The sequence below is a fragment of the Carlito syrichta genome, unplaced genomic scaffold (assembly GCF_000164805.1).
Source record: "Carlito syrichta isolate Samal-C Ts95f unplaced genomic scaffold, Tarsius_syrichta-2.0.1 Scaffold288416, whole genome shotgun sequence".
Lineage (NCBI taxonomy): Eukaryota > Metazoa > Chordata > Mammalia > Primates > Tarsiidae > Carlito > Carlito syrichta.
The window spans coordinates 54,140-64,606 of record NW_007232512.1 but is presented as its reverse complement, the minus strand read 5'-3'; the positions used below and the strand labels follow the sequence as shown (position 1 = coordinate 64,606).

The following is a 10,467-nucleotide window of genomic DNA, read 5'->3' as shown; positions in this document are numbered from 1 at the left end:
GCAGGAACTCTCATTGTCTGAAGGTTGGGATGCTGATGGCAGGACAAACGCCTTTGTAAATCTTCTACAGAGAACTACAGAGAGCAAGTTTATGAGGCAGAGCCTTTAATGATACAACTTTTGCTTGACTAGTGGGACACAGAGGCTTAGGTGGGGAGAAGGACTTGTCCAAGGTAAAACAATGGACGGTGGCAGGGCAGGGGGAGGCCAAGTCCTAGACTCAGCCCAAGTGCCCCCTTCACCCACTCATACACAACACACCGACACAGAAGCTGGTCCTGACTTACAATGTAATGGCTGTGCAGGTCCCAATTCCTCATTTCTGCCGCTCTGGTGTCCATCCACTGCTCTGGGTCAGGGTTTCCTTTCAAAGGCATGGATGCACAGGAGCTCTTTGCCTAGGCAATCGTTCACCACCCTGGGGCGAGAGATGGGTTTAGGAAACATCAGGTCAGGGGCTAGGGTGCGGTCCCCTAAGCTAGCGTGATCAAGGTGACTGTAGTGTCCTGCGGTTGCAGTCTCCAGGACGTGGGAACAGGTGGGGAGTGGGCCATAACTGAAACACTCGAAGCTGGGGCCACGAAGGTGGACTCCTCAAGGCCAGAGTCACGTTGGAGACGGTGAGGCAGTGAGGTTGTCAGTGAAGGGGGAGTGGCCGGGGCTGTTGTCCCGGAGCTGCGTAAGGTGCTCCCCGGGCCTCACCGGTGTCTCTGAAGTAGCGGCATCCCCTCGACCTTGGCCGACACCACCAGGACAACGAAGCTGGACGCGCAGCGAATGAGGCTCGTATCCTCCCCTTCCTGCCTCACGGAATAATATGAACGCAGCCGAACCCGCCCCGCCCCCCAGAAGCCCTTAGTCCCTCGTCGAGCAGCTCAGTTCACCACGTGCTCCGCTTCCAGGTTCCGCTGTAGCTTCTCCCTGAGGTATTCGGGGCTGAACTCAATAGCGACAGCCCAGCAGCGACGAAATCTCAGCCGGAACCCGGTCACACCACCTTCCGCCCGTACAGGAGCTACTTCCGCTGGGCTACCTACTTCCGCCCTTAATAGACATCCGGAAGGCAGCACTTCCGCCCTCCAGAAGGTCGGTTGTTGCAACAGTCGAGGCTTTCCGCGCTTGTGTCTGTCTGCCGATCAGCATATGCATAAGCTCGACTCGCCGGAGCCGACGCTTATTGGCTGGCGCTCGCTGTCCGCACAGCAGCCACTGCGCTATGGGGCGGTTTTGAAACCTCCCTGCAGCCAGGAGAGGGTGCGCGAACCCGCATTGCCGTGGCCTCCGAGGTGCCTCGGGACCGTGCCCGAGCGCTTGTTCCAAAACAAGCATCTTGCCGCACCAGCGATCCAGCCCTCCCCGGGTGTAGGTCACGGCAATCAACCCAGCTGCGATCCCTGACCCGCTGCTCCCGATGGGCCCCACCGGGGGCGCGGAGAGGCCGGGGCGCTTCTTCGGCGTCTACCTGCTCTACTGCTTGAATCCACGGCATCGGGGTCGCGTCTACGTGGGGTTCACAGTGAACCCTGCTCGTCGGGTCCAGCAGCACAATGGGGGCCGCAAAAAAGGCGGGGCCTGGCGGACCAGCGGGCGAGGGCCCTGGTAAGAGGGGTCGGTCTCTGCGAGGAGGCAGGCTTCACCGAGGAGGTGGGCATCCGAGAGGGGCTGGGCCCGGCCTGTGACAGGGGGCAGGACTGGAAGGGGTAGAGGGCGGGGCCTATCCCAGGGAGGAGCCTAACAGGGAGGTGATGCCCTGCCAGATTGACTTTGGAACTCAGCGAAGTTGAGGGTGGTTTAGTGAGGTAGCCATCGACACTGGGCTGGTTTCTCTGGTTCGCCAATGAAACACGAGAAGCAGAAAACCGGGAGAAAAGAAGCTTAACCTGAATTTATAATTCAGGGAGACAGATTTAGTATTTTTACCACAGCCCCTCATAGCAACACAAATTCATCCCAGTGTTTATAGTATAACAGGCATTATCTTATTTATCTTAACTATTGATTAGTAGTTACGTGACTTGTGACCATTAGGATCTTTTCATTTCTTTCTTTCTTTTTTTTTTTTTTTGAATCATAGTCTCACTCGCCCAGGTTGGAGTACAGTGGCACCCAACACCGACCTACTGGGCTCAGGTGATCTTTCTGCCTCAGCCTTTCAAGTAGCTGGAACTACAGGGGCGTGCTACCACACCCAGCCAATTTTTTGGTATATAGTAGAAACGAGGTCTCACCAATTGCCCGGGCTCGTCTCGAACCCCTAGGCTCAAACAGTCTTCTCACCTTGGCCTCCCAAAGTGCTGGGATTACAGGTTTGGGCCACCGCATCCAGCTATTAGTATCTTTTCTAATCAGATTTTAGACCATAAACAGTGATCTAAGTCAGTGTCCAGAATGCATCAATCCTGTCATTCTTTCAAGTTACAATGATTTTTGGACAATTTGTGACTGAGTACTTGCCAATTAGTTACAGTTCTTCGCTTACGCCAGGAATTTTTTGTTCACAAGACTTAATAATTAACATTATTCACAAATTGGGTTCAAAGGCATGAAAGAAAGCAGTTGTCATCTAGAGGCTTAGGGAAGAGATACATTTTCTGTGTTTTAGGGAGTTTCAGCAGGACTCATTTCTTATCCTGGTCGGGCTGAGACTTTTTAGGGACTTGCAGTTTTTCTTTGTGCTTTTTGCATACAAATGGGCTTAATCCAAATGACCGTGTTCTTTTATTGCTTTCTGCCCTTACAGGACTATATCCAAGTTACTAGAGTTACAGTTACTAGATCCAAAGCCAGTGAAGGGGAGGAGGGGAAGAAGCAAATTGTGCATTCAAGCAGTTTTACGTTGAGCCTTAATTACAAAGGAAAATTTCTAAACTTAACCTTAAACAATCCATTTTATAAAAACTGGCCTAGCAAGAGGTAATAAGAAAGCAATTTCTATTTTCTATGGTTCCTGGGAGTGGTGTTAAAAGCTAATAGCTAGAATCACAGGCTACATATTGAGAACCCCTTAGCTGTCATTTTCGAGCAATAGGGGGTTTGATATGGCAGATCTCTTCATCATAGAGAGGGCACTGATGATCAAAACTGGGGTCCAGCAACAGGGGGCTTGATGTGTAAGCTGGAGTTGGGATAGAGCCTAGAAGGGAAACAAACTGAGGCAGTTAAGTATTTGGGACTGGAGGCGGGGCCTGAGGTCGACGTATGCAAGGGGAAGGAACCTCCATGAAGGGGGCGGGGCCTCGTGGCTAGGTTTGAAGACACTGTGAGGACTGAAGGAGAAACCATGGGCAGAGCATTCTCCTTGACCCTGGGTGTGGGGGCGGGACTTACAGGCCTCGCCCTCTTCTCCCCAGGGAGATGGTGCTCATCGTGCACGGCTTCCCATCCGCCGTGGCTGCCCTTAGGGTAAGAGAGTCAAAGGGGCTGGGGGTGGGTGGACGGGCCGGGGGATTGGGGGCCTGCCTCCCGCCGCCTCCCACCCTGAGCAGCCCTGACGCTCTTGAACCCTCCGCCCACAGTTCGAGTGGGCCTGGCAGCACTCGCAGGCCTCGCGCCGCCTGGCTCACGTGGGGCCGCGCCTGCGTAACGAGGCGGCCTTCGATTTCCACCTGCGCGTGCTGGCACACATGCTGCGTGCGCCGCCCTGGTCGCGACTCCCGCTCACCCTGCGCTGGCTGCGCCCCGACTTCCTCCGTGATCTTTGCCTGCCGCCGCCACCACACATGCCAGTGGCCTTCGGGCCTCCGCCGCCTCGGGCCTCAGCCCCAAGACACCACACCGGTCGCTTTGCTGACACTAAGCCTGAGCCGACCCAGGGTGCCACAGAGGCCTCGTGCTGCACCCTGTGCGCCCGCACGCTTCAGGTGAGATTCACCCCAGGTGGGGGCTGGTCTAGGGTGGAGATGACTTTGGGTCAGGCTGTTTGTTGAGGGACCAGACACACCTTGGCCACCATGTCTGCTCTCTAAAATGGTGATGATCGTACTTGTGGCCGTTCTGGGACACGCCAATACTTGCTTAGGGCCTTTGTCTGTTCCCTTTGACGGCAAGCTTCTTCCATAGACCTTCTGTTTTGATAACATGCCACTTTTGCAGTGAGGTCTTCCCTGGCTCTCCATTTAAAATTGCAGCTCTTTATATCACCCACCCCCATACTAAACTCCTGGAGGGCCGTGCTCATTCACTACTGTAGAACAAGGCCCTGCACAGAGCCCGGTGGTCAATAAAGAATAAAGTAACAGATGATGGGCCTGGTTTCTACTGTGCTTTTACTGATATGAATGAGTTGAGTGCTTGCCATTCCGAGATTAAGTGAGCTGCCTGAGGTTACTTAGCCTGTAGGTCTGACTGCAGTGGCCGAACTGTTTCATAATCACTGCTAATGCTCGAGGAAGTTGGCCAGTTCATTTCCTGAGGGCAAGTATTTAACCTCTCTGTACCTCAGTTTCCTCGCCTGTAAGATGCAAGTACTAGTAGTATCTACCTCACGGGTTGTTTTGTGTAATGCCCCCAGAACGGTGCCTGGTCCTCAGGGATGCTTTATGAGTATTAGCTACATCATTCCTTTGTCTTCTCCTGCCCCCTCTGACAGGATGAAGAGGGTCCCTTGTGTTGCCCCCACCCTGGCTGCCCCCTGAAGGCTCATGTGATCTGCCTGGCAGAGGAGTTTCTTCAGGAAGAACCAGGACAGCTTCTCCCCCTAGAGGGCCAATGCCCTAGGTGAGTCCAACACCCCTCCCCCAGCCTGGGCTAACCTTGGGAAGAGGGTGCCAACTGTCCAATCCAGGCCTGGGCAGCTGAGTCCTCATCTTGGAACCCAGGGCCTATCCTAGAGGGGCTTGTGATGCTTGACTCTGTATCTCCTACCAACTGTACTCTTGGTAGCTGTGAGAACTCATTGCTTTGGGGAGACCTGATCTGGCTGTGCCAGATGGACACTGAGGAGGAAGAAGATAACTCAGAATTAGAAGAGGTGAGATGGCTTTGCCTCCAGCCTCCCTACCCCTGGGTGCCATCCTCTGTGCTACCTTTGACCCATTCTCTTGCCTCCACAGGCACACTGGACAGACATGCTGGCGACCTGATATCAGTGTCCCTAACCCTCATCCCACTCCTTTTCTGTGACACCCCCAATGGATCTGGCCAGTTTTTACTTGAGTACAATAAAAAGTCTGACTTTAGCCAGGCAAGATGATTCGAGCCTGTAATCCTAGCACTTTGCAGGAATGAGGACCTAGCCCAAGATTCAGGATCAGCCTGGAAATGAAGCGAGATCCTGTCTAAAAAAATCAAGAAACTGGCCAGGTGTAGTGGTGAATGCCTATAGTCCCAAATACAAAAATAAAAATTTAAACATTTTTCAAAAAGTCTCAGTTTCAGGGTCCTTCTGGTGTTTGCTGAGGCGGGAGTGGGGGTTCAGCTGGTAGGCAGAGGTCCTGCCAGTCATGGGGTTTGGGTGAGGGTAGCAGAGGAGGGAGGAGAGGCAATTGGCCCAAACATGTGAGCAGGCCTGGAGGCCCCACTGCCTAAGCTTCCTCCAGCCTACCTCTGAGGTCACACAATTCTTTTAAATTGTCCAGAATCCTCTTTCCTTCTTTATTCTGAGTCACCAGAGTTTTGCTCATTTCCTTTCCAGGCTCTGGCCCCTCCCTACAAGTAAGCACAGTAGCTCAGTAGCTTGACTCGGGACTTTAATACAAATTATAAGGACAAAGGCCGAGGAGGAAGTGGGAGTATTCTCCTTTCACAGAGCCCTTTGGCTTCCAAGCCCTAATCTCTTGTCTCTGACTGCAGAGCCCCCTTCAAACCCAGGGAAAGAAAAGCACCTTCTAGAGGCTGTTACTCTTCCACCAATCATGAGTGATGCCCTGTGAGGTCATGAAGCTGGGACTCACTCTGAGGATTATTAGACTCTAGCATCCTTGTTCTTTCTTATCCCAAGCTACCTCAAAAAGTGCCTTCCTTGCTGTGTTCCACCCTCATCCCCTTGACCCTGCCCACACACATCACTCTGGACTCAATTTGTGGTCAGAGCCTGGAATGCCTTGGGCTGCTGGGGACCTGTGAGATGCACTGGGCCGGAACTCTTGGCCCTCCAAGACTAGTCTGGAGCCAGCATGAAGGTGACCTTGCTCATGTCTACCTAGTAAGTACCCCTCCACCTCTCTCCTTTCCCTTGACTGACTCAATTAGAAAAAACTGTCACTGGATACAGTAGCTCACACTTGTAATCACAGCACTTTGAGAGGCTGAGGCAAGAGGATCACTTGAACTCAGGAGTTCAAGATCAGCCTGGGAAATATAGTGAGACTGCTTCTCTATAAAAATTCACCTGAGGCTGGGCGCTGTGGCTCAAGCCTGTAATCCCAGCACTTTGGGAGGCTGAGGTAAGAGGATTGCCTGAACCCAGGGGTTTGAGACTAGCCTGGACAACTTGGTGAGACCTCGTCTCTATAATAAATCTAGAAAAATTAGCTGGGCATGGTGGCACACATCTGTAGTTCCAGCCACTTGGAAGGGTGAGGCGGAAAGATCACCTGAGCCCAGCAGGTTGAGGCTGCCGTGGCCATGAGCATGCCACTTCACTCTAGCCTGGGCAAGAGTGAGACTCCAACTCAAAAAAAAAAAACACCTGGGCATGGCCGCATACACCTGAAGCTAAGGAAGAAGGATCACTTGAGTCCAGGAGGTTACGGCTGCAGCAAGCTATGATCGCACCTTTATGTATCTCTCTTGTATTCTGCACACTAAACTCACATCTTGGGTTTTTAGATTAACCTAAACGTTGTTTTTACTGGGAGGCTAAGCAGGTAACATTGCCCTCCCACCCAAAACTCCACCCTTTCCCTTCACCAGGACAGCCGAATCGCAGCCCTGGCTTCAGATCCCTCCCACTTTGTTCCCACAAACCTTTGACACAGAGACCTGCTCAGCACTTGCCACACCACACCCACTAAGCCACAGCACACCGAGGAGGGCACGAGATCAGGTGAGTGTCAGAGTGTAGGTAGGCTGGGCCAGGTCACCCTCACCCTACTGAGCTCCTGGCTCAAACATTCCCAAAGCAGAGGCCAGCTCCCTTCTCTGGCATCCCTGCCCTTTTCTTATTGATGTCCCATATCAACAACTCCAGCCTGGTCAGAATTCCCCTCCCTTCCTTCTACTGAGCCATCACTTTTCTTCATTCTCATATTGGCTGTTGGCCCCAAAAGCAAACTCAGTTGCTCAGTTGGCCATGTTTATCTCCGAATCAAAATATGCAGTGTGGCTGGGCAAGTGGAATCAGAGGTCTGTTAACCTGGGAGGTTTCCACATGAGAGGCCTGGGGAGCTTTAGGAGGGGAGTTGTGGGGACAGGAGCCCTTTGGGTGGAGGCTGGGTGAGACAGCAAGAAATAGTAAGACAAAGCTGACTGACTGGGGTTAGGACAGGCAGGCCCTAGAGTCTTCTCAAATGCAGGCTGGAATCTCCCACAGAGCTTCGAAAGCCCTGCTCTATGGGTCCCACCCCCAGAGGAAGCCTTAATTAACTGAGCCTGGGCATTGGGATTTTTGAAAAGCTCTGCAGGTGATTTAGCCAGCGCCATGGCTCATGTTAGTAATCCCAGCACTTTGAAAGGACCAGTCATGAGGGTTGCCTCAGCCTAGGAGTTCCAGACCAGCCTGGGCAACATGGTAAGACCTCCTCTCTACAGTAAATAAGAAAATGACCTAGGCGTGGTTGAGTGTGCCTATAATCCCCGCTACTTGGAAGGCTGAGGTGGAAAATTGCCCACAGGTCAAGACTGCTGTAGCTGTGATCCTGTCACTGCACTTCAGCATGTGTGACAGAGTGAGACTGTGACTCAACCAAAACCAAAAACAAAAAAAAACTCTGCAGGTAAATTAAAGGGACAACCAGAACGTGAACCACTGCACTCAAGTTAGATGTGGTTTTGAATTCCAGATCCATCATTTACTAGCTTGGTGAGTTTGGGCAAGTTACGAAACCTCAGCGTCTTTATCCTAAAGCAAGAATTCGATAAATGGTATTGTTGTGAATGTATTACGGGAAGTGGGTTAGACTGTGGAACCTGACGCAGCAACATGGAGCTGGTCCAGGACACCTCCCGCCCACCACTGGTGTATGTGAAGGGGGTCCCGCTCGTCAAGTACTTTGCAGAGGGCCTGGGGTCGCTGGAGAGCTTCCAGGCCCAGCCTGATGACCTGTTGATCAGCACTTACCCAAAGGCAGGTAGGTAAGCAGGACCACTCACCCCAATCCTGGGCTGCAATCCCCACCTTAGCCGGCAGTGGTGCCCTCAGCCCTGGTCACCTCTCATCTTCCTCCCTCCCTCTCCAGGCACCACTTGGATCAGCCACATACTGGACATGATCTACCAGGGCGGCGACCTAGAGAAGTGTAACAGGGCCCCCATCTTTATTCGGGTGCCATTCCTTGAGTTCTGTGCCCCAGGGGTTCCCTCAGGTGTGTGGCAGAGTGCTGGGGCAAGGGGCATGGAGCAAGATAGGACTGGGGCTCCAGCTCACTAGACCTTTCCCATCCCATGGCTAAGGTATGGAGACTCTGCAAGATACACCAGCCCCACGGCTCATCAAGACACACCTGCCCCTGGCCCTGCTCCCCCAGACTCTGTTGGATCAGAAGGTCAAGGTGAGTGGCAAGGGCAGCCAGGGAGGAGGCTCCCAGGCCATCCCTACTTTGGGCCTCTTTATCTGGTAAGGCTTACTTCCTTGAGCCTTGTTTCATCTTGATGGGAGAGACAATCTGCCTCTTGCTCTGGTGAAGGTCAGATGACCAGGAATGTAAGACTCTTCAGATGTGAGAAAGGCAAAGTCTGGGTGCTCACAGGCACATAGAGGAGGGGGCTGATGGGAACATGGCATGCCTTGCTCTAAATGTAGGTGTATGGCATTGATGTCTGTTAAATTAGTATAAAATATGGTTCCAGGGAAAAGCCAGGACTTTGGCATCAGAACAGGGTTCAAATCCCAGTCCAGTCATACCTGTACCATGAGATCTCAATCAAGCCAGCCTAAAGGCTGCTTATTCCTCTGGCAAACCAAGAGATAACCTGGTGTGGGGCGTGCTGTCTGGCAATGGTGCTAGGGAGGGTCATCTGCCCCCGCAGGTGGTCTATGTCGCCCGCAATGCCAAGGATGTGGCCGTCTCCTACTATCATTTCTACCGCATGGCCAAGGTACACCCTGAGCCTGGCACCTGGGACAGCTTCCTGGAGAAGTTCATGGCTGGAGAAGGTGGGCCTGACTCTGGAATGAGAGGGGGGATGGAGCCAAGGAACAGCTAGCTAAAATGACTACCAACCCTTGTGTCTTTTCTCCAGTGTCCCATGGGTCCTGGTACCAGCACGTGCGGGAGTGGTGGGAGCTGAGTCGCACCCACCCTGTCCTCTACCTCTTCTATGAGGACATGAAGGAGGTGAGACCCCTGTTACTGCTTCCCTCCAGGTCACACCTGGGAGGCAGGAGCTTCCAGCGACCTGACAAGCCCACTTAGAGCCAGTCCAGGATTCCCCATCCTGCATGCCTGGTGTGGAACCCTCAGCCATGGGGCCGCCTCAAAGCAGGTTCCTGCACAGTTCTTATCTCCTAGCACCTGAGTCAGCTTTATGTCACTGACCAACAGTTTACTGCTATTGCTCGTCGGTGCCAAAGGGTGTGTCCAGCCCTGGGCCCACAGTTATGGAAGACTGTCTCACCCATAAGGAGCCAAACCCTGATTATTACAGATTACAGGGCAGAGAGCAGTCAATTTTGTTTCAGAGAAAAAGGACCAGAGTCAAGGAGCTGGCTCTGAGATTTCTAGTAGAAATGATCACATCCTTTCTGAGGTTAGAGAAGGGGATCCCCCTCTTGTTTGCCCACTGAGCAATCCAAACCTCTACTGAAGAACCCTCTGCTGCTCCAGAACCCCAAAAGGGAGATTCTGAAGGTCTTGGAGTTTCTGGGGCGCTCCCTGCCAGAGGAGACCGTGGACCACATCGTCCAGCACACGTCATTCAAGGAGATGAAGAAGAACCCTATGTCTAACTATGGCACCATCCCCATCAACCTCATGGACCCCAACATCTCCCCTTTCATGAGGAAAGGTGGGTGTCTGGTCAGGACAGGTGTTTGGAGAGGTTGGGAGCAGCAGCTGGAACTCACCCCGAGCCACTCAGAACCCCCTCTGCAGTGCAACCCCAGCCTCCCTCCCTCGCCCTCCCCAAGGTATCACTGGAGACTGGAAAACCACCTTCACTGTGACCCAGAATGAGCACTTCAACGCCGACTATGCTGAGAAGATGGCAGGCTGCGACCTCACCTTCCGCTCATAGCTGTGGGGGGTGTTGCCTGGGAAGGTGTGGGGAGTGTTGCCTGGGAAGCCAAACCCTGATTATCCAAAGGGCATGTGGGAAACAGGCCTGCTCCATGGGCTTAAGAATAAAATGTGATTTCTGTTCAACGCAGAG

The 10,467-nt window shown here is 52.9% G+C and overlaps 2 protein-coding genes across 3 annotated transcripts; both read left to right on the top strand.

Annotated features, from left to right (window-relative positions):
• Positions 1-1,232: 1,232 nt before the first annotated feature.
• On the top strand, positions 1,233-5,172 carry LOC103255792 (structure-specific endonuclease subunit SLX1). 2 transcript variants are annotated; one of them, XM_008053747.1, is made up of 6 exons: positions 1,277-1,599; positions 3,351-3,402; positions 3,516-3,860; positions 4,589-4,716; positions 4,882-4,969; positions 5,052-5,172. In XM_008053747.1, the coding sequence occupies exons 1-6, from the start codon at positions 1,412-1,414 to the stop codon at positions 5,079-5,081; spliced, it is 831 nt and encodes a 276-aa protein (XP_008051938.1). In that variant the 5' UTR covers positions 1,277-1,411; the 3' UTR covers positions 5,082-5,172. The 2 variants fall into 2 exon arrangements, with proteins under 2 accessions (XP_021565984.1, XP_008051938.1); XM_021710309.1 differs by lacking the exon at positions 3,516-3,860 and having other exon boundaries at positions 1,233-1,599.
• A 2,887-nt stretch (positions 5,173-8,059) lies between these two features.
• On the top strand, positions 8,060-10,446 carry LOC103255791 (sulfotransferase 1A1). The gene is made up of 7 exons (XM_008053745.2): positions 8,060-8,228; positions 8,337-8,462; positions 8,551-8,648; positions 9,127-9,253; positions 9,340-9,434; positions 9,924-10,104; positions 10,226-10,446. The coding sequence occupies exons 1-7, from the start codon at positions 8,081-8,083 to the stop codon at positions 10,330-10,332; spliced, it is 882 nt and encodes a 293-aa protein (XP_008051936.1). The 5' UTR covers positions 8,060-8,080; the 3' UTR covers positions 10,333-10,446.
• Positions 10,447-10,467: the final 21 nt, after the last annotated feature.

Coding starts and splice junctions, on each gene's coding strand:
- LOC103255792 (XM_008053747.1), top strand. CDS start 1,412: ATGGGCCCCACCGGGGGCGCGGAGAGGCCGGGGCGCTTCTTCGGCGTC. Junction 3,861..4,588: donor TGTGCGCCCGCACGCTTCAG/GTGAGATTCACC, acceptor CCCCTCTGACAG/GATGAAGAGGGTCCCTTGTG. Junction 4,717..4,881: donor CTAGAGGGCCAATGCCCTAG/GTGAGTCCAACA, acceptor TACTCTTGGTAG/CTGTGAGAACTCATTGCTTT.
- LOC103255791 (XM_008053745.2), top strand. CDS start 8,081: ATGGAGCTGGTCCAGGACACCTCCCGCCCACCACTGGTGTATGTGAAG. Junction 8,463..8,550: donor TGCCCCAGGGGTTCCCTCAG/GTGTGTGGCAGA, acceptor CCCATGGCTAAG/GTATGGAGACTCTGCAAGAT. Junction 9,435..9,923: donor TCTATGAGGACATGAAGGAG/GTGAGACCCCTG, acceptor CTGCTGCTCCAG/AACCCCAAAAGGGAGATTCT.